Source organism: Rhagoletis zephyria, unplaced genomic scaffold (genome assembly GCF_001687245.7).
Source record: "Rhagoletis zephyria isolate East Lansing unplaced genomic scaffold, Rhagoletis_zephyria_1.1 Rzeph_scaffold_00077, whole genome shotgun sequence".
Taxonomy (NCBI): Eukaryota; Metazoa; Arthropoda; class Insecta; order Diptera; family Tephritidae; genus Rhagoletis; species Rhagoletis zephyria.
The window spans coordinates 144,457-168,570 of NW_016157161.1; the positions used below are offsets into that span (position 1 = coordinate 144,457).

General features: G+C 34.9%; 2 protein-coding genes across 2 annotated transcripts in view; one reads left to right on the top strand and one right to left on the bottom strand.

Annotated features, from left to right (window-relative positions):
• Zasp52 (Z band alternatively spliced PDZ-motif protein 52) overlaps positions 1 to 24,114 on the bottom strand; it is a 442,143-nt gene that overhangs the window by 30,100 nt on the left and 387,929 nt on the right. The window lies entirely within an intron of this gene.
• The window catches only part of LOC108372804 (uncharacterized), a 79,544-nt gene that overhangs the window by 16,384 nt on the left and 39,046 nt on the right, over positions 1 to 24,114 (top strand). The window contains exon 3 of the mRNA XM_017628576.1: positions 16,805 to 17,027. Within this exon, the coding sequence (XP_017484065.1) occupies positions 16,805 to 17,027 (223 nt within the window). The remainder of the gene's footprint in view (positions 1 to 16,804; positions 17,028 to 24,114) is intronic.

The following is a 24,114-nucleotide window of genomic DNA, read 5'->3' on the forward strand; positions in this document are numbered from 1 at the left end:
ATTGTAAAAGAGTTTTGCATACAAATGTGGTGAAAATCGAACTATTATGCATGCTTACATGTCGTCCGGCTCCCGTATCGTCCCACAATGCTTCATTGTTACAATATTTTGTGACCCACGATTCAAAACTTTTTTTTTTGTTGTGACATCAGTTCTCACTAGGGATGTCAGTGGCAAAGATAAATCAATGTACTTCTTTGATTCGATGCATCGAAATGTACATCGATATATCGAAGAGCATACATCGATGCATCGATTTGCATAGGACTTTTCAGATATTATTTAATAGCGAAATATATTATTACCATGGGCGAAGAAAATAAGCCAGAAAAAATCCATTTTAAGCGCTTAGACAAGCACTAAAACATTGGTAAATATGTTTGCAAATATGCTCGCAAAACAATTTAGTTACAGGTTAAGGTTTTTTATTCAGTTTATTTCAATGATTGAAAAATTACAATGGCCAATCTAGTAGGGATGGGTAGTGGGGAGTTGAATTTCGATTTTTCCGAATTTCGAACATTGCCCAACCATTCGATTATTCGATTCGAAATTTGGTGGTGCAAATTCGATTTAATTCGAATTTTTTCGACTAACTTCTTAATCGAGTTCGAAGATATTTGCGTTAAATATTTAACACCATGTCATAAAATCTATATCGTTCGTTCGGTTCTTAAAAAGGAGGTAGGTGTCAAATGAAAGGGCTTGCACTGTAGATGTGTAATATGGTTTTAGCTTTGTGCCATATGATTGTATGTAAGAAAATCAAAATCAAATTATTTAATAAGTTAAATAAATTACCCCAATATGGGTATATTCGAAATGATTTTGAATAAACTTTATTTTTTAATTACATTTAAGAGGGGTGCCACTTCGGGCACCGAAATTGCGCTAATGGAAACTGTGCATTTAGAAATTATTTTTTCAACCGAAACTGTGCATGTATGCATTACTACGGGTTTTCATATGCATTAATTCGGTTTTCAAACGAAACTGTGCATGTATGCATTACTTCGGGTTTTCACATGCATTATTTCGGTTTTGAACCGAAATTGTGCATGTATGCCATATGCACAATATGGATAATTTCGTTTTTTTTCTAATATGAATTATTTGCTTCTACTTAGTAAGGGTTTTAGTCCCTAAGCGCGGCCGAAGGCCGCCTAAGCAGAGAGAAGTTCTGCGCAAAAATACTTCCGCCCTTCTTTTCCGGTAATACAGAAAGGAGAGTTCTACTTCGANGTCTGTCTGTCCGTCCGTCCGTGTACACGATAACTCGAGGAAAAATTGAGATATCTCAACGAAATTTGGTATGCAGATTCCTGTTAATCCAAGATAGGTTGGTATTGAAAGTGGGCGAAATCGGACTGTAACCACGCCCACTTCCCATATAACGGTAATTTCCAGAAATACGAAAACTGCGATATTTTAGTAACTACTGAAGATTATTCACTCAAAATTGATATTTGCCACAACTTTTAGACGAAAAATAAGAATATTAGAAATTTTTGGAAAATGGGCGTAGCCACGCCTACTTATGGTTACATATGTATATCTTGGCAACCGCTGCACCGATGTCATCCAAACTTGGCACAGTTCTTGGGCTTGGTACAGCATACTAAATGGCCGAAAATTTTTAAAATCGGACAATGACCACGCCCACAGTCCATATAAGGTTTATTTAGAGAAATACGAAATCTTCGATAAATCAGTAAATATTAAAGCTAATTTATTCAAAATTTACGCTTGCAACAATTCTTTACCAAAAAATACGTTTACGTTAAAATTTTGGAAAATGGGCGTGGCACCGCCCACTTATGATCACATATATGTATATCGGTAACCGTTGTACCAATTTGTACCAAACTCGGTATTTTTATTGTGCTTGCCACGTAAAAGCAAAACGTTGAAAATTATTGAAATCGAACTAAAATTACGGCCACTTTTCATATAACTGTAAATTTCAGAAATGCTTGAAAATGCAATATTTCGAAATTTAAGGACGCTAATTTACTCAAAATTGATACACCCCGGCTTACCATCTAGCGGTAGGTTTCGGAAAGGTGAAAAAAAACATACATATATTTAATACTTGCGCCGGGTATTTAATGTTCGGCTCCACCCGAACTTAGACTTTCTTACTTGTTTTCATATGCATTATTTCGTATGCACTGTTTCCATATGCACGAGTTCAGGGAAAAAAGTCGAATTTAGTTAAAGAAGTGTTGTGCTTAAAATACTATGCAACAATTACAATATTTTTTGAGGTGCTTGGAGGTGCTGTTTAAAAAGTTAAACTCAAATTACACTGTAGGACAGCCCAAACCAGCCCGGACTTTGTTGACATTTTCTGAAACTATACCCATCCAGTAGTAAAACACTCAATGGATTTGCGAAAGTTAGCTCGTATTTTTATTTCATGGCCTACTAAAGTTTTCATGTCTCGATATAAATTCCAATTTCTGACTTTGTGCAAAAATTATGAAAATTCTGCAAAATTTCTAACTTTTTGATCAACGTCTTTAGACAAAATTTTTGGATTCAGTTTTATAGCCCATTAAATTTTAGTAAAGCAAAGTGCAAATTTTAAGTATGTATCTTCACTTACCAATGACTTCTGGCATTTTTTTGGTGAGGGCGCTCCGCTTTTGGTTCATATAAAAGAATTTTCGAACATAAATTGCCAAAAATCAAGGGTAAGTCCTAGCATATATAGCCCATCAGAAGCATCATTTGACACCTCATTTTCGAAAATCGAACGAACGCTGCAGATATGATGACAAACAATGCCTTCGGGTATTGTACATATACATATATTGTTTTTTTTTGTAATTTTTCTTACTTATTTTTCGCTCTGTAACTTTTTAAATAACAAATAAAAAAGTGGTGCACGGGGATCATAGTTCAATAGTATATTGTACAATGGAGCACACACGTATTTGGCTAAATTTTCCAATTGCAGACGATGTGCTGATAAAAAATATGCATTTTTACTTTTGTGCACGCTTCGTAACCTTTTAAAGAAGTTGTTTTTAACTATCTTCTGATGAGAGAACATAAGCCGCCTAGATTGATTCCTTTTATGCTCCAGAATACTATACAAGTGGTCCGATAACAGTTCTAGGTACGCACTAGCTACTGTATCTTACATATAAATAGGCAAACATGTTGCCTTAACACCCCTTTTACGGCTAAACTATATTTCTAAGGCATAAAAAATTATATATCATTAGAAAGGTATTTTGATGCTGATGTGCAGACAATTTTTAAAATCTCAAATTAGTTTAACATAAAGCGAAAAAATCAATTCAAAAGTGATACTAATACAAATGCCATACATGAACATGGTTGGGGCGGAAATGTCCCCTAAATGTATGCTTCAAAATTTATACTGAATTAAAAAAAAACGTGCTAAGCAGCAGTTTAGGAACAAGATTTATGTGCTTATGTAGATGAATATATTAAAAGCCTAAACAAACGGCAGCGTTGATCCGGATCAACTCGTTAATCTCGGGAATGAACTGCAGTTGATCCGGATTAAGTCCTAGAGTTAATTCCCAAACTTAACTCGGATCAAGGGAATATTCGATGACAATACTGACCAAAACTCAGAGAGTGTAGAATACAGAGAAAGTGCAAAACTAGCATGGACATTTGCCTTTTCATCGGTAATGCAGTCACCATACTAATACAGATAGGAATCCAATTAAAATTGAATAGGAACTTATTTGAATTAATACGGTGACTGCATTACCGACGACAAGGTGGATGGCCATGCTAGTTTTGAACTTTCTTTGTGTTTTACGCTACAATACGCAAACAAAGCAGCGTTTTTCGTTTCCGGATACGCATGCATGTACATACGTATGTGCATATAAGGGCAACACACTTTAGGGCCAGTTGTTCAATGTCTGGTTATCAATACTTGCCGGTTAAAGATCATTATCGACGTTTTTGACATCATGAATATAACATGTGACCGATAAAGCAGTCGTTGTATTTAACTAGAGCTTCTACCTACGATTAGTGCTAATCAGACACAATATGTATGTTCTGTTGTATTGATTCACGTTAACGGTGCATATCATGATTCAATAATACAAGATTCGATAAACTGACTCCCTTAGCAGTGGCACAGTGTTGCTTCTTTGCAAATTTACATGGAAACAGTGTAGCTTTGGTGTGAAATAAAAGTATAAGCTTTTGAGCAATATGTTTATTTGTATATGCATTTGAAGCATATTTAACTGATGAAAACATAATCATTGGATGTTTACATCAATCTCATAGTAGTCTTATTTTAATTTTGAGTCATTTTGCAGTTTTTATACGGCTAAATACCATATAAATTACGTAATACACGTGGATATATCAATATTACGTTCAACATTTCGTTTAAAATGCCAGATTTCCTGCAAATACATTAGAATTTACAAAAGGAATTTCNCCAAAAACGCTGTTTTTAGGGGTTTCAACCCCTTTTTTCTCGAAAACGTGACGTGATGGGAAGTTTTGGACCCCAGATTCGTGTTCAGCACGAAAAATCCGTTCGGAAACACCAGGTCCCGTCTTATTCGCAAAACCCTTGTAGACCAGTGTTATTGAATCATGGGTGCATATACGGAAAATGCGAGTAACGAGATTATTATGTGAGTAACGATTCGGTACTTCGAGTAAGGGGTTGTACCCGTTACTCAGTAACGAATACATACGGTTTGCTATAGCTCTAGTTTGGCGATTTATCTATATAGCCAAGGCACCATGTCCGTATTTAGTATTTATTGGAAACTGTTTCTTGTGACAGATATATTCAAATACATATGAATTTGTCAGCAAATGTAGTAGCTGGACTTTGGATATGCCGTTTGGGTCACTCTTTCAGGTTTGTATAGGACCGCTAAGCTTATGATTTCCGTATTCTATAAAAGCGCAAACAGTCAACGACGTAACGTAGACGTAGGTTGACGCAGACACGATCTACCTTATGGGATTCGCGTGTTAACGAAAACTCACCACCGCATGGCGGTGACGTTGCTGCTGTTTCTCTCTCTCTCTATCAACCGTAAATTTTATGTGCTGCTACGTGCGTCAACCTACGTTTACGCTAAGTCGTTGACAAACTGCGCCTTAAAGGTGTTTTAAGGTAATTTCTTATCATATTCTGATGTCTGCTCACTTTAGCAGTTATTTAGCTACCTTTCATGCAACAAAAATATTTTTCCGCTATCGTTCCGGAATTTTCTTCAGATAGTTCAATGCCACGGAATATTATGGGCCGTGATATAATATGTAAAAATAACAAAACTATATTTGTTATGAGAAAAGCTTCTACATGATTAACTTTTTATCACCCAGTTGTTAGCGTAGTTTTTTGTTGAAAGTTTCCAACACTGCAGAAGTCGGAAGCCGAATAACTCCTTATGCACATATAATTATGTACTATTGAATGTGCTATTGATTGTTATAACGATAGCTAAAATTATACAAGAATACCAACCTATGAGAAGGTATAAAATGAATTTTTCCAAATGAAACCAAGTGAGAGCAGCGCTGTCTTCGGCTATGCTGAAGGCTTCATACCTTCCACGAACATCTGAAAATTTTACTTTAACAGCATACATAGACAGAGGAGATAGATATATATGTATATAAAAAAATCATATCTAAACAATCAGAGGTATGGAAGATATACCTTATATAGCACCAATCTAAGTGATTTTTACTGCTGTGTGAGCGGTATGTAAACCGGTAATACAATTAAATGGGTTTAGCTTCCTACATAAAGGAGATACATATATCGCGAAAACTGGTATATGAACAATCAGTGGTATAAGAGATAAAGCTTATTACAGCATAGATTTTGACGGCTTTCTCAGTAGACTTTGTATTATCTATATATATAAAAATGGTGTGAAAAATGTATAGTAATTCATCAATTGAGAACCGTTGGGCCGATTTGGCTAATTTTTTTTCAGTTGTTCATAATTGCCTGGAGAAGGTTCTTACGAAAGAAAATTTTGGGAAAACTCTCCGGTGGACCAGGGACCGATCTATTCGAAAACATCGTATTTATGGTCCGATTTGCTTAAAATTTGGTACGTAGGTAGCTTTTTGCCTATATTAGCATAAAGGATCCTTTTTTCCGGGAAGTGGACCAGGGACTGATCTATTCGAAAAAATCGTATTTATGGTTCGATTTGCTTAAAATTTGGTACGTAGGTAGCTTTTTGCCTATATTAGCATAAAGGATCCTTTTTTCCGGGAAGTGGACCAGGGACCGATCTATTCGAAAAAAATCGTATTTATCGTCCGATTTTATTAAAATTTGGTGCGTAGGTAGGCTTTTTCCCAGAGTAGCATATAGGATATTTTTTCCCGGGAAGTGGACCAGGGACCGAGCTATTCGAAAAAATCGTAGGTTTGGTCCGATTTGCTTAAAATTTGGTGCGTAGGTAGGTTTTTGCCCAGATTAGCATATAGGATATTTTTTTCCGGGAAGTGGGCAAGGGACCGATCTATTCGAAAAAATTGTAGTTATGGTCCGAATTGCTTAAAATTTGGTACGTAGGTAGGTTTTTGCCCAGATTAGCATATAGGATATTTTTTTCCGGGAAGTGGGCAAGGGACCGATCTATTCGAAAAAATTGTAGTTATGGTCCGAATTGCTTAAAATTTGGTACGTACCCTGCAGGGAGTGACGTTAGCTTATACCTAACTTTAGTCTGTTTACGCGAACACTAGTGCTAACTATTAACTGTGTATTTTGTTCGAAAAAAGCTAACTACTTTTGTGGGGCGATGGCCGCAAAAAAGTCAGACCTGGATACCTCTGCATTACATGTCAACTAACTTGTAACTAACTACTTTTGGACATAAAATATCAATAAGAAAAACAAAATATTTTTTTGTTTTTTTACTTTTTTATTTACTTATTTATTTACTTTATTTTATTACATTTCATATTTGTTTACATATTCTGCTCTGGGTGGCCCCATATTCGAACACCGTCAGACATAACTTCAAAATGATAGTATAAAATTTCGATCTTCCTTTTATTTGTCCTGGATATGAAAAAGAATCTGCGAAGTTCAGAAAAAAAGTGTATTGAAAGTAATTTTGGTATGAGGATATTTAATAGAAACTTGTAAAGAAAACCAACTCCCGATTGCGTCTGCATGACTCCTGCACGACTTTACAACTCACTTTAAGTTGGTTTTGTCATAGCTAATTAAAAGTGAGGTATTAATCGAAATCTCGCCAAAGAGCTAACTATAAGTTGGTTAGTTTTAACAATTGATAATTTTTCACTGCAGGGTAGTTAGCTTTTTGCCTAGATTAGCATATAAGATTCTTTTTTTCCGGGTAGTTTCACTTCTTCTTATCCGCCATGTTAGCTATCTGACAGAAAACGAGTTTCGTATTTTTTGTTGTACCAACTTTTTCAAAAACAAGTCCAGCTTTTGACGTTGGAAAAATAACACAAGGGAAAGCCAAACATATAAGTAGAGAATCGTCTAATATTTTTAAATCATTTTCTTCATAAGTGCTGCTTCCGTGGATATTGCAACACACAGAATAGATGTAATAATGCAGCTATAGGAGCCACCTCATACCACAGAATTTATCGGCCCCCTATTTAAATAATAGGGCTCGCTTGAAATATGTACATGACGTTGTATGGAGGTGCGCACACTACAACAAATTAATCGCTCCGACCAATAAAGTCCGATAAAGTCCGTGGTGTGCGATGGATCTAACACATTTTAAACAAGAAATACTGCAGTCACATTTTCGCTTTTAGGATTTTTAATCATGTGATTAGCAGTGGCAAGAATGTATGTATTAAATACGTATATCTATATATATATAAATGGTGTGAAAGATGTATATCTAGTAATTCATCAATTGAGAACGGTTGGGCCGATTTGGCAAACATTTTTTTTTTGTTATTCGTAATTGCCTGGAGAAGGTTTTTATGAAAGAAAATTTTGAGAAAACCCTCCGGGAAAGTCGGAAAATTGGAAAACTCGAAAATTGATTTTTTCGTATGGAATTTTGTGTGGAATTCCTTCGGAATGGCATTCGAATGAAAAAATAGAAAATTCCAAGTGGAAAGATCGGAAAAATCCGGAAGAACGCGAAAAATTTTATTTGTTTTCGACGAAAGCGTGGAAAATTTGGGATAATTGTGAAATTCATTGGGAGCATGAACCAATTGGGAACAATTTTCTCCTATGTTTCATAACAAATTCGAATGGGTGCTGCTTTTTTGGAAAGGTGTTTAGAAGGAGTGCACAGAGTTTAAATTTTTCCGATAGGTGGCGCAGGGGTCGAGCTACGTTAAAAAATGTATTTGGTACATTGGTAGCCTTTTGCCTAGATTAGGATATAGGATCTATTTTTTCCGTTAAGTGGGCCAGGGACCGATCTATTCGAAAAAGTCATATTTATGGTTCGATTTGCTTGAAATTTGGCATGCAGGTAGCTTCTTGGCTAGGTTAATATATAGGATATTTTTTGTGATAGGTGGACCAGATACCGATCTATTCGAAGTTTCTTATTTATGGTCCGATTTGCTTGAAATTCGATATCCGTGTTATCGATATGCGTAGAATAGAATCGAGTCATTGGTTTACAGTTCGAAAGGTGTTTGAAGTCGGCGCAAACATGCGGGTATTGGCTATTTAACAATACTTATTACACAGGCTAACAAAAATGGAAAAAATTTGATGCAACAAATGTTAACTCTATTTTTGCCGGATTTTTGTTGGTTGATTACGAATCCGTAAGCATAAGGTTTCCATCAGCTCCAGATTTAAGGAAAATGAGGTCAAAGTTTCAAAAAATCCCGTTTTTTCAATATTTGAGAAGCTCTAGCAAAGAAACAAAAGGAATAGTACTTTCAGGGATAGTAGTCTGTAGTTCTAGCTTTAATTTAAGCCTAAGTGGAAGGTTCTATCACTTTTTGTTTCATTACTAAAACTTCTCAAATATTTCAAAAAGCGTGACTTTTGACACTTTAACCACAATTTTCTCAAATCTGGAGCTGATGAAAACTTTATACTTACGGATTCATAACCAGCACAAAAAAGCCTATCAAAAACAGCTTCAACACTTGCCGCTTCAAAATCGGTGTTGCTCTGTGTTACCTACACTAATTATATAAAGACAAGCTCCTTCTTTTTATAAGAGGTGATCTCGCGAACGCCTGTACCGATTTTTTTAAATTTTGGACACCTACTGCAGACTTTCGATATATTAAGGGAGCGTGGCATCACGCATACATGTAATGTTTGTTTAACTCGATCCGCCTAACACAGCAACAAATGTATAAACTCAATTGGGTTTCTCTATAAAGAGTGTTTATATTATTTAATATTGATTCTTATCACAATAGTTTACTTAAATTATTTACCTATAAAGAGAAACGACATTTAAAGCTTATAATTTGTAATTTATTAATTTTCCTCAGCACAATGATTTGCCGCTTAACTTTTTGTATTTACTTCGTTTCTTTGTTTCTAATCGTTTCTCTTCACAAGTGTCATCTTAACTGTTATACTATGTACATAATGCCCCGAACACACTACACCATCTACTTGGTGTGTTCGACTAGAGTTATATCTTAGAACTAAATACTAACTAGAAATTAAGTAAAAGTAGTTTACATCTCCCCCCCTTGGGGAAGAGATTTGTAAAATCTCGTTTCATTAACTTCTATCTTCTTACTATCTAAAGATTTGTTTACGTGTATTCATGCTTTGGAATGGGAATAAGCATTGTGATATGAAAAAGGTTTGATTCTGGTTTTTTATGACCGGTATTTACTTTATATATTGAATTTGAAATTTTTTCTAAAATTTTGTAAGGTCCTATTTTTATTTCATCCAATTTTTTCCTATTTAAACGATTCCCATTTTGAACGTATACTTGATCTCCCACGTTGAATTCATGATAGTTTCGGGTTTTATCAAATTGTATTTTATTGTAGTTATGTGATTTTATGCTGTTTTCAAGTGCTAGCTTCCTATCTTGTGCAAGTTTTTTTAATGTTTTCGCAAGTTTTAATTCATTTGGTACTAAAGTAGTATCATTTCCTTCTAATAAGTATTTGGGACTGAATCCAGTTACAGTATGCTCGGTTTCATTATATCTTTTTACACTTTCATGTGCCGCTGTGGTCCATGCCACTCTATTTTTTCCATCATTTATTCTACATCTGATTTTATTTACCAACGTTTGGTTCAGTCTTTCATTTAAACCGTTTGAGAATGGTGCGTTTACCGCAGTGAAAATAATTGGTATGTTCGATTTTTCTAGAAATTTTTTAAACTCTGTAGAATTGATGCCTGGGTATTGGTCCGTTAAAACCATACCTATTTCATGGTGCTCTAACACTTTCTTAACCAATTTTATAAAATCATTCGAGTTTTGTGTTTTGGACGTCAAAATATAAGCGTATCGCGTGAAGTGATCCACTAACAAGTGTAAATATTTTTTTGTTGATCGTGAACCCCCAAATCCACCTATTGTGTCTATGGAAACGATCTCGAACGGAGTAGTGGCAGGACCTAATTGAGACAACTGCCCGTACTTCTTTTGTCCTCTTGATTTGTTCTTTATGCATATTGCACAACTATCACAAATTTTCTTTATATTTTTTGTTAAATTTCTTGCTGTATAGAATGGTCTGATCTTATCCTGCGTTTGTTTTGTACCTATATGGCAATAATATTCATGCGTACTTTTTATTAATCTTATGCTAAATGGTTCAGACAGTACAATTTTTTCTTGTTTTCCGACTTTTTGGTAATATATATTGTTTTTGAAGTTGATGTGGTTTTTATGTCGTAATTCAACATTTTTTTCTTGATCTTTTTGTATGTCATCTAGTGTAACTAAATTTACAACCTTTAATTCTTCGTCATTATTTTCGTGTGACTCTAACACCGGATTTCTACTTAAGCAATCTGCTTCTAGGTTATATTTTCCTGGAGAATATCTGATCTCAAGATCATATTGTGACAGGTAGTATGTTAAATCTCCTAGCTCTTCATCTGTTCTAGCTCTTACATTCATTTTTTCTAAGGGTTTATGGTCCGTGAAAACTATGAACTTTCTCCCTATAAGCCGATGTTGCCAGTATTTTACTGCCTCTTTTATTGCAAGGCATTCCAAGTAAATAGCTTTTTTTCTTTTTTGTACTTCATTAAGTTTCTTGGAAAAATAGGCCACCGGCTTTTCTTCATTATTTTCTTGGGGTTGTTTTAAAACGGCTCCGATTCCTAGCAGACTTGCGTCGGTATATATATGTATTGGTAACTTTGGATCAAAAATTGCTAGAACAGGCTGAGAACAAAGTAGTATTTTCATCTCTTCAAATGATTTTTGACATTTTTCCGACCACACAAAGTTTTGATCTTTTCTGAGAAGGTTATGCAAAGGGTCCAGTGTTATGGAAATATTTGGTATGTATTTATTGTAAAAATTTATTTTCCCTAAAAACTGTCTTACATTTTTTCTTGTTTTTGGTGTTGGGAAATCTCTTATTGATATCAAATTATCTTTTAAGGGGCTAATTGAATTCCTTTTGATGATATGACCTAAATATTTAACTGAATCTGCTGCGAAAGTGCATTTCGATAGTTTTAATCTGAAGCCTTCTTTCGATATTGCTTCAAGCAATAATGATAAATGTGACATATGTTCTGCGAAAGATTTTGAGAAAATCAAAATGTCGTCTATGTAATTAACCGCGAATTCACTAAGCTTATGTTTTCTTATTATGTTACTTAAAATTCTTTGGAAAATTGCTGGCGATGTTTTCAAGCCAAAGGGCAAACACGTCCATTGAAAATGTCCTTCTTGTGTTACGAAAGCTGTTTTATGTCTGTCCTCGATTCTTAATGGAATTGACCAAAACGCTGAGTTTATATCAAGCGTTGAGAAAAATTTACAGTTTCGTGTTTTATCTACCAAGTCTTCAATTAATGGGAATGGTTGTGATTGTGGAACTACAATTTTATTCAAATCGCGAAAGTCTATGCATAATCTTGTTCTCCTATTTTCTTCTCTTTTAAAAGCCAATGTTACCGGAGCCGCAAATGGACTATACGACTCTTCTATCAGATTCTTCTCCAATAATTTTGAAATTTGTGTTTCTATTTCTTTCTTATCCTCAATCGTGCATCTATATGGTCTTTTACTACAATACCTATCTATTAGTAGATCTATACGTGCCTCGTAATCTTTTACCGTACCGATGTCATATTTATCTTTAGCGAATAAAGTTTTATATTTTTCTATTAGTTTACTTATTTCTGACTTTTCTGTAACGTCTAAATGTTGAACCGAAATGTCGCAATTATCTGTATCGAAATGTTCGTTGAAATTTAATTCGCATTCATTATGATTATCATGACGGCGAAATCTATAGAAATTACTTATATTTAAATTTTCATTTCTCGACTTCGAAGGTAGTTCTGAGAGTTTGCTTCTACAAGGTGTACATTTTTGGGATATAATTAGGTTTTCATTTTGTATTAATTTGAATGATTTTATGCAATCTAATCCAATCAGAAAATCGTAGCTAAAATTTTTTTCGTTTACTACAAAAACCTGTATTTCTTTTTCAATGTCAAAAATTTTAGTTTTAATAGTTATCATTCCCTCAGCCTTTTTTGTACCATTGATCGTTTTCAAATTTGCAGTATAAAAATCTTTATTTTTTGGTTTAAAGCGTAATAAACGCGAATTTATTAAAGATACATTCGAACCAGAATCGTAAATTCCATATACTTCAATAATTCCATTTATTAATAATTTAACTTTGATCAATGGTGGCACTACAAGTTTTTTGGATCCATATCATTTAATTCCCATTCCAATTCATTATTATTAACATGTTTTATCTCTTTTTCACTTTTTTGATTTTTAAACCAGCATGTAGCTTCTGTATGATAACGAGTACCTCTGTTTTCTTTTTCGCAGATTTTGCATGGTTTTTTCTTTTCAAATGTTTCTTTTTCTTTCGAATAAGAAGCTGATACGTTCTTTCTATCTATAGTTTTTCTGGATACTAAATGTTCAAGTTTTCTAATCTCACTGTAAAGTTCTTCTGTATTAACTACTTTTTCTCTATCTATTCTGTCGGCTATATAATGTGGTAACCCTTCTGCAATAAGATCAATTAATGTCCCTGTGTCAATTGATTTTCTTATTTCTAATAAAAGTCTTTCTTTCTTCAAAGCATAATCCAAAAGTGAACCTGTTTTATATCTGAATGAGATTGCATATCTGCTCGCAGCCCATCCTTTATTTGCATAGGTGCCACAAAAGTTTTCTTTCCACTTTCCCCATTCAGAAGCTAACGATAATTTAATAAGCATAGAGCTGTACCAATCCAAGCATGATTTTTCTAAGAAAAGTCTCAAGACTTCGATTTTCTCCTCATCTTTACATATGTCAAAGCGGTCGCACTCACTTTCAAATATGGTCATCCATTGGTTAGCATTTGAGTTTTTGGCTGAGAATTTTTCTAGCACAAATTTTTCAGCAATTTTCTTCAAATTAGGGTATTCACAATTTTTTTTTGTTGCACTCAGCTTCTCTAAAACTTTCGACAGTGACTCCTCTGAAATACCTGCAGTGGGATTTGTTGGCGGTATCTCTTCAAGAAAGTAATCTTTGAACTGCATATTTCCATCATCATCCATATAAATTCCGGCTAAATCTTCCGTTACATTTATCCATACTTTTCTTGTTTGGTGTCTCCTTTTTAATGTGTTTTTTATTTTTGTATAAGTTGGTGTATTTATTAATTGTTCATGTAAACTTGCTGGCTGCATTTCTGCTGGTATTTTAAAAACTCTATCATCACTTGTGGTGATTGTGGTTATCGCCATTATATTCGTTTTTCCGTCCTCAGCAGATTTTACCAAAAATTCGAATTTAAGCTTCTCCATTCTTCAAATGTTAGCAAAAATGTCGTTTTGTAATGTTTGTTTAACTCGATCCGCCTAACACAGCAACAAATGTATAAACTCAACTGGGTTTCTCTATAAAGAGTGTTTATATTATTTAATATTGATTCTTATCACAATAGTTTACTTAAATTATTTACCTATAAAGAGAAACGACATTTAAAGCTTATAATTTGTAATTTATTAATTTTCCTCAGCACAATGATTTGCCGCTTAACTTTTTGTATTTACTTCGTTTCTTTGTTTCTAATCGTTTCTCTTCACAAGTGTCATCTTAACTGTTATACTATGTACATAATGCCCCGAACACACTACACCATCTACTTGGTGTGTTCGACTAGAGTTATATCTTAGAACTAGAAATTAAGTAAGCTTTCAAATTTTCCTTATATATATATAAAATAGTACCCTGATGCCAGCTTAATAGGGTCGAGCCCCCCCCTAAATTTCATTCTGGCTATGCCGATGTCTCTGGAAGTATTTGCGGTAGTGTCCTGGAAATTGGTATAGAGATTTTGGTGCTGCTGGAAAAGGGACGTGGCGCTTTCCGAACATATTGAAACTTTTACCTATCTGTATATATACACCCAGAATACAGTGGTTTTTTTTCATAATACATTTTTTTGTAATTTTTGTATAGTTCATTATGCATCAAATGGCACCAAATTTAGTATGCAGTTTTGTAGTTCACCCAATTTCAGTATCAGTATGCGTGATAGTTTTTTGTATGGGAAAAAACCCCGAAGAGACAGTTGTAAAAGACTTATTCTGGTGGCTTAACACCCCCTAAACGATTTTAATGATAATTTTTAGTGGCGCTGGAGCCGATTCGGAGGCACCAGGGATCAAAGTCACTTTACTCCCGTTAAATCAACCATCAGAACCATTGCGGTCCTTGCTTTACGGTGACTAAACAGAATGTGGACCAATGATACTCACCAGTTTAGAAATTGCCACCAACTATACTATACAGATTCAAGGACGATTCACTATCGCGCCGCAAGGACTTCTTCCAGGTATAACGCTTTGAACGTGAACGTAAATTGCTGGCGAAAACGTTGGACCAAATGTTTCAATAAAAAAATTAATTTTGGGCGGGACGAAGTTCGCCGGCTCAGCTAATTATTTATAAAATAGTTTACGAAATTTGTCGGCTTTAGCTGTCCAAATAAAGGAGTTTTACAGTAAAAACAGTAAATCTGATAATCAGTTGTATGGGAGATATATGTTATAGTGACCCGATCTTTGTAATTTTAACTCTAATTATTCTGTTAATAATGGGTGAACACGGTGCGAATTTTTATGTCCCTAGCTGCCTAAATGGATAGGTTATGGCAAAAAATCTCATATCTGAATAATCAGTTGTATGGGAGATATATGTTATAGTGACCCGATCTTTGTAATTTTAACTCTAATTATTCTGTTAATAATGGGTGAACACGGTGCGAATTTTTATGTCCCTAGCTGCCTAAATGGATAGGTTATGGCAAAAAATCTCATATCTGAATAATCAGTTGTATGGAGGCTATATGTTATAGCGACCCGATCTTCGCCATTTTCACTGAAAGTATTCTCTTGATAATGAGTGACAACAGTGCAAATTTGCATGTTCCTAACTACTTAAATGGAGGAGTTATAACGAAAAATCGTATATCTGAACAATCAGTTGTATGGAGGCTATATGTTATAGCGACCCGATCTTCGCCATTTTCACTGAAAGTATTCTCTTGATAATGAGTGACAACAGTGCAAATTTGCATGTTCCTAACTACTTAAATGGAGGAGTTATAACGAAAAATCGTATATCTGAACAATCAGTTGTATGGGAGCTATAGGTTATAGTGACCCGATCTTTGTAATTTTCACTCTAAAATTTCTGTTGATAATGGGTGGAAGTATTGTAAAATTTCATGTTTCTAGCTGCATAAATGGAGAAGTTATAACGAAAAATCACATATCTGAACAATCAGTTGTATGGGAGCTATATACTATAGTGGTCCGCTTCTTCCGGTTCCGACAAATAATTGATACATTATCAAAATACACCCACCTACCAAATTTCATCCGGATATCTCGAAAACTGAGAGACTAGATTGCATACGAACAGACGGACAGACAGACAGACGGACATGGTTAAATCGACTCAGCTCGATGTTCTGATCATTTAAGTATACATTTTAATGGGTCTATCTCTTCTTTTTCTGGTACTTACAAACATTGGACCAAAGTTATAATATCATTTCATGCTCATGAAAGGTATAAAAATACCCGTATGTTTTTGCTCATAAAAAATTCTATTTAGGACTGCCTCAAAACACATGAAGGTTTCCATGTATGTTATATGGGAGAAAATACCTTTTAGTAGAAATGGTATAGAATTGGGAAATCTGTTTCTCTTTAGAAGACTTCTATTAAGAATACTAAATTATTTATTTAGCTTCTTTTTAATATTAACTATTTTTATATGTCCCCCAAAAGCCTCAAAATATCCAATTGGGGATCCATAAAATGAGTTAGTATCAAAAAATGGTAAAATAAACCATTGGGTTTTATTTCTGGAAGTCTATTCAAGAGAAAGAGAGTTTTTCGATCGAAAAATACTAATTTTCAAAAATTCTTACCATTTCTATGAGAAAGTGTTTTTTGCTCGCATGAAATACATGGAATCTTAAAGCGGGCATTTTTTCCATTTATAAAAATCGTAGGGGATGAGAGCTTAACCTTTGAAACGTTTTTTTAGAGCACCCTAACCGACATATAAAAAAATATTTATAATATTTTTGCCAAACGTTGTTTATTTATTCAATAATTTTTAATTTTTAGGTGTTGGGGTGGTACTAGTGACTGTAAGTGGAGCAGCATGGCGAATGACTGCACCTGGTGGGCCCCCGTGTCTGGGTTTGGGATCTGCTGTTGATTTGGGCCGTTGTGCCCGACGACCGTGTGGACGTAGTGGAGGTAACGCGCACGGTTTACTCTATCCTGAATTCCAGCATAGGCCCCCACCACCGTCTTATCAAGCCAGCATGCAGGAATACAGATTGAGGTCAGTAAAACCCTAACGGTAAATAACAGCAAATAACTATAAATATATCTACATATATATCAAATATGAACTGTAACGTTAATTTTAACGTTTATCGAAAAAATCAATAATTTCTGATGAAACGTGTACGACATAATTATAAGTGTGTATGTGCATATACCCCAGTCAAAATGGATATTTCGACCCATAATTGCGATTTATCGTAAGCGACAAAAGGTTGATTTTAGAGGAGAGGTTTTTTTTAATTCTCTCTTAAACAGTGTAAAAATTTATTTGGATTTAAATGGACAACAATATTATTGAATTATTATTTCTAATGGACTATTTATTTTTTGCATTCTCTATTTTCTAAAGGTAAAATGGCGCTTACGACATTTTTCTGAACATGCCGAAAGGAAACTCTCAAAGGATTGGCGCTTGCGATAGTTTTTATGTTGTATAATCTGGACATTTATAAACGAAGGAGTGCGGGTACTTTAAGTATTGCACTAAATTTGAAGTCAATTATAAATAAACACTGCCAATCAGCAGAATAAGTTTAACATATTTTCCACTTTAATTGTTTAGTGCAGACATGGGCACTTTTGCCCGTATGGGCTTTTTTGCCCGTACGGGCAAGCGAGCCCATTTCGCGGGCTTGATCAGGGGAAAATCATGGGCAAACGAGAAGGGGGCAACAAATCTTACTAATACACGTATAGCAATGAGAGCCACTGCACACGCATTCTGGAGTAAAAAGGCTCACTCTCCCAAACGTACGCCACATACACTCCTCGTCATTTGAATAGCTCAACTTTTTAATCTTTAGTATTTACACTTTTAATTTTGTTTATTTAATATTCATTACATCCGATTTTAAAACTTTATACAGAGTTAAAAAAATGTCAACAAAGGGGTACAATAAAGTGCAAGTTTCAAGTGTCTGTAAAATAGCGGTGATTTTTGACAATTTTTTTGGTGATAGTGCTGCGCATTTTCTCTCATACAAAGTATGCTCGACAAAACTTTTATATGCTGCGCAGCACTGTCAATAAAAAATAAATGAATTTGAAAAATCGGGGCTGTTTTAGAGTCACTTCAAACTTGCACTTAATTACACTATAATTGAATGGGCTACAAAACTGCATATCAGAAATTTTTCTAAAAATATTATTAACTTATTCACTGCAGGTCATTAGGATGGCACACTCCTATGTTGGCCTTTTTTAAGAACTGTTTCCAGCTCTCGAGAAAAACGAAAAAATCATATAAAATGCTGCCCAAGAAATGGAAAATAAACTTTCTATTAAGTTTTAGTTTGTAAAAAGTTTTTAAATTGCATTTACCCGTAGAATATGCTATATCGTCACTAGACACGAATAAAGGCGCGAGCTCAAAATTTGACGACGAAAAAATACGCATAAAAAAATTTCAGCGTCAAATACTCTTAACATACTTCGCCAAAGTTTTTTATAAGCATCTTTTTTCGCAAAAATTTTTTTAACGCTTTTTTTCACCGTCAAAACACCAGCGCGCCTTTATTCTATGTAGTGACGATATTTTTACAAAAAATTTATATTAAATAAACAAACGGAAAACTGTAAATACTAAGAATTGGGGTGTGCAATTCAAATGACGAGGAGTGATTTCGCAACTTGTCTCGAATGGTCAACCGCACTGACCAATTCTACAAGAATAATTCCTATAAGGAAGGACGAACAAAGCGACAGGTCACAAAAGAACCAGGATCACAATCCAACAGCATGAGATATTTGTACAGTGAATCATCAATTTTTCGCCAACATTTACTTGGACAATTGGGATATTGTGGAATTCCATATAAGAAGCCCTTATATTAACTCTAAATTTATTACATATGTAAGTAATAATTAAAACTGATAATCATTTCATGTGAGAAATAAAATATAAATTTTGATTTAAAAAATCGGGAGACTTAAGTGTTAATAGTCAATTCTCGTGTCGTATTGAGGTGAAATTTCTTCCCAATTGCATAACATACACGTGTCAAAACTAAAAAAGGTTCAATATATTTGCGTAAAAAACAGCAAAAGTTATTAGTTTATCAATTTGTTTTTCCATCTTTAAAAACCGCAAATTTAGAAAATTAAAAATCGCTATATCAGGCGACAAAAATATTTCACTGCATTTGTGTAAAGTTATTGAAACTTGGTTCCCAACTTGCGTAACATACACGTGTTCAAAACTAAGAAAAAGGTTCAATATATTTGCGTAAAAAACAACAAAAGTTATTAGTTCATCAATTTGTTTTTTCATCTTTAAAAACCGCAAATTTAGAAAATTAAAAATCGCTATATCAGGTGACAAAAAGATTTCACTGCATTTGTGTAAAGCTATTGAAACTTAGTTCCCAACTTGCGTAACATACACGTGTTCTAAAGTAAGATTGGCTAAATATTTTCTTGTTGGAAATTTTCGCATAGAATTTTTCATTCCAATTTAAAAAAAAAACCTGCAGAGCTTTTCAAATCAAATAATTGCTGTATCAGGCGAAAAGAAACATAGATTTCCGTGAATTATTTTGAAACGTAGTAACATAATTTGTCAGATTACATAACATAACCTCGTTTGAAACAGTTAGGGTATAAGAATTTTCGAAAACAAAATAGTACACCAGTCTTTTACCTTTTACAATTTTACATAGTGCGAAAAACGAACCATAGATTGTTCAATTTGCATATAGTTGTTAAAGTGCCTACAGCCATCAGAAAATCATTGAATAGTGGTTTCTGTAGTTTCTGCAGAATGGAAATCACAAGAGAGCAAGTTTTAGAAATTGTAAGAGCCTCAACCGAGCGTGCTAGGGCAGAATTCACGGCCCAAATTGACGAACTTACTGTAGCCTTAAATCGCCTTAAACCACCATGTGTTGAACCCTACCAACCTGTCGCAATTAACCCTTCAATAGAGTCAGGAAATGCTAGCTTAGACTTAGTCAAGTCTCTACCCGAATTTAGTGGCGATGCCTCGTGTTACCAGCTTGGCGCTCCGCTGCCGCCTTTGCCATCAATTACTACCCTGAAGGTTCCGAAAAATATTATGTGGCAATGGGTATTTTCCGAAATAAAATCACGGGTGCGGCGAATTCAACACTGTCGTCTTTCAATACTGTGCTCAATTTTAAGGCAATAGTCGCTAGGTTAGACCAAACCTATGCAGATAAAAGACCAGTTCATGTTCTGGAAACTGAACTAAGTATTCTAAGGCAAGGCCATTTGTCAATTGCAGCTACTATGACTCGGTGGACAAACATTTGACGCTTATCATAAATAAGCAAATAATGACGAATAGTGGCAACGACGAAGTTATAAAGGCTCTAAATGATCGTGCAAGAGCAAACGCTCTACGAGTATTCATTTCAGGTCTTCGCCGTCCGCTATGTGACATCTTATTTTCCTCGTCACCAAAGGATCTGCCCACTGCCTTGGCCGTAGCACAGGAGCTTGAGATGAGTCACAAGCGCTATGATTTCGCCCAAACCTTTGCAATGGGTAGTTCAGTCAAACCAAACAAAGTAAGAGCAACAATGCCACAATATAATTTTAATCCACAAAATGAACCAAATCGTTTATCAAATCATAACAATAAACCGAGTCTAATGGATATTGACCAAGGCACATCCATCTATCGAAAGCACAATGCCAGTCAAAATAGTGCAACCGTTTCTAAACCCCCCAATCAAGCAGTTGTATTTAAACGTTCTCGTGAGCCATCCGGTTCTTTCCAGAGACCCGGTGGAAAGACACAGCGAGTTAATTATATCCAGACAATATTGGCATAGTTTCTGATGAATCTGAAAACGAAGAACACTACGACGATTATGATAGCTCCAATTTTAAAAGTTACTTCGAAGAGCCTAACCATACATGCGACTCTAAAAATAATTCCGAAATAAATTTTTTAAACTGAAGTCGCTCCTACCTTTCATCACCAAACTACTGCGAAATGGTCAGGAGCTCAAAATATTAATAGATACAGGTACTTCAAAAATTTATTAAAAATTTTCAATTTCTCGACGGAGTTAAAGAAATGAAAACCCCATTTACGCTAAAATCAATAAATGGGCAAAATTTTATAGACAAAAAATGTTTGGTTAATGTTCTCAACCAACCTCGACTTTTTATTTACTTGATAACCTAAAAACGTTCGACGGCATAATTGGTTATGACTTCCTAAAAGAAATTGGCTCAAAAATTGATATTAATGCAGGGTATTTATATTATCGGGATGGCAAGGTAAAACTTCAGCATCTTTGTTGCAATCAAGTCAACTTGATTACAATTAATGATGATTCCGTGCCTGCCAATGTTCAAAATGACTTTCGTCAATTAATTAATAAAAACACTAATGCGTTTGCTCACCCAAATCGCGCCCTACCCTACAATACCAATGTCGAGGCTACAATTCGAACCACTACAGACAACCCAATTTTTAGCAAAAGTTACCCATACCCAATTTCGGCAGCAGAGTTCATAAATTCAGAAATAAAATCACTCCTAGGAGACGGCATAATTCGCAAGTCGTGTTCACCCTATAATTCGCCCGTCCACATAGTAACAAAAAAGGGTATTGACGAAAATGGCAAACAAAAACTACGTATGGTGATAGACTTTCGAAAAATTAACGAAAACACCATCTCTGATCGTATCCCATACCGGACACTTCTGTCATCCTGTCCAATTTAGGAAAATCAAAGTTCTTCTCCACGCTAGATTTGAAGTCAGGATTCCATCAAATTAACTTGCGCGAGAAAGATAGACCAAAAACAGCATTCAGTGTAAATAATGGCAAGTACGAATTTTGCCGCTTGCCATTTGGTTTGAAAAATGCTCCAAGCATTTTTCAACGAGCCATGATGATATTCTGCGCGACGAAATCGGTAAGACCTGCCATGTTTATATCGATGATATTATTATCTTTCACCCAACGAGCATTCACACCTGAATGACATTAATAGAATTTTAAACAAATTGAAACTGCCGGTATGAGAGTTTCGCCCGAAAAGTCCAAATTTTTCAAAAAAGAAGTGGAGTTTTTAGGATTTGTAGTGTCGCAGAACGGATTAAGAACTTGTCCAAACAAAATCAACGATATTTTAAATTACAAAGTTCCAGAAACTTTACGCTCTCTGCGATCCTTTCTTGGTCTTGCGGGATATTACCGCAGATTCGTCAAAGACTATGCAGCCACCGTCAAACCGCTGACGAAATATTTGCGAGGAGAGAATGGCACGTAGAAGCTAACAAATCAAAAAAAATCCAAATAAATTGGACTCCGAAGCCATGTCCGCCTTTAATAGAGTTAAGAAAATTCTTGCTTCTGAAGATGTTTTGCTTCAATACCCAGATTTTAGCTGCCCTTTCGATCTGACCACAGATGCGTCTTCAAATGCTTTAGGCGCCGTGTTGTCCCAGAAAATAGGCCTATAACCATGATTTCCCGAACGCTTTCTCGAACAGAACAAAATTATGCACCAATGAGCGTGAGCTACTAGCTATAGTTTGGGCATTGAAGACCCTTCGGCACTATCTATATGCGTCAAAAACATCCATATTTTTACAGACCACCAGCCGCTTATCTTTTCCATTTCGGATAAAAATCCTAACACTAAAATGAAAAGGTGGCGTGCTTTCGTCGAAGAGTTTGCTCCAACGTTTCATTATAACCAGGAAGTGAAAACAAGGTGGCAGATGCGCTCTCCAGACAGTTCATCAATAACATGAGTGAGTCAATGGACACGGCTCACAGCGAGGAATCATTGAGTAATGTTGTAAAAACGGTCAAATGCCCTATAAATCAATTTAAAAACCAACTAATACTCACAAAAGCGTCATGCCTAAATAAAGTGACAAAAATTATTTTTCAAAAACATGTCCGGCATACAATTTCCTTCGATTCGCTCGAAAACTTGTTTGAATGTCTTAAAACCGTAATAAATCCAAATAATACGAACGCGATTCATTGTGACCTTCCAACACTTTCCGAAATACAAAACGATTTAGTTTCTCTTTTCCCGGGAGTGAAATTTCTTCACACAGAAATTTTTGTGATAGATTTGACGAATAAAACGGATCAATTAGAAACAGTTGTTACAGAGCATAACCGCGCACACCGCTGTCTGCAGGAGAATTTTAAACAAATTTCTCGAGAACAAATATCAAAAAAATGTTAAAGGCTATCATTACAAACTGTAAGATATGTCTAGAAAATAAATATCAGCGTAAACCGGTAAATCTCGAAATAGGCAAAACACCTTTCCAAAGATGCCTGGGAGATCTTACACATGGACATTTTTTTTACAGACAAACAACATTTCCTAACCTGTATGGATAAGTTTTCGAAATACGCTGTAGTCAAACCCATTCAATCGCGCTCTACATTAGATATTAAGGAAGCCTTGTTAGAAACACTTCTAATATTTAAAAACACCAAAACTATTGTTTCGGACAATGAGAAAGCCTTTCATTCGACGACAATTAAAACTCTTCTTAGGGATAACTTTTCGATCGAACAATTTTTTATTCCGACGTTACATAGCCAAAGTAATGGGCAGGTTGAAAGATTCCATTCAACCTTGATGGAAATAGCCCTTGCATAAGAGAACAACAACAGCTGAGCGAGACTATTGATCTGGTGCTGCTGGCTACTCATAAGTACAACAACACCATTCATTCTATAACAAACGCTAAACCTATCGACATTATTCATAATTGTTCGAATGCGGATTTAGAAATGATACGCGAAAGATTGTGTCAAGAGCAGAAGAAAGTTTTAGGTAGACGGAATAAAAATAATAAAATGAAAATCTATGAGCCTGGCGATAAAGTATTTTTGAGGAGAAATAGACGTTTAGGAAACAAATTTAACAAAATATTTGTTGAAAAAGTTGTGGAAAAGGACCTAGGCAGCACGGTCTTGATCGATGGAAAAATCATTCATAAAAGCAACTTACGATAAGTGCTGTTGAGCCTTTTTTTTCTCATGAGAGTTTAATTCGTGGAAGTTATATTGCAACAATGACGCGAAAAATTCGTAAGCGTTCAAAAAAAATAAAATAAAAAATAAAAAT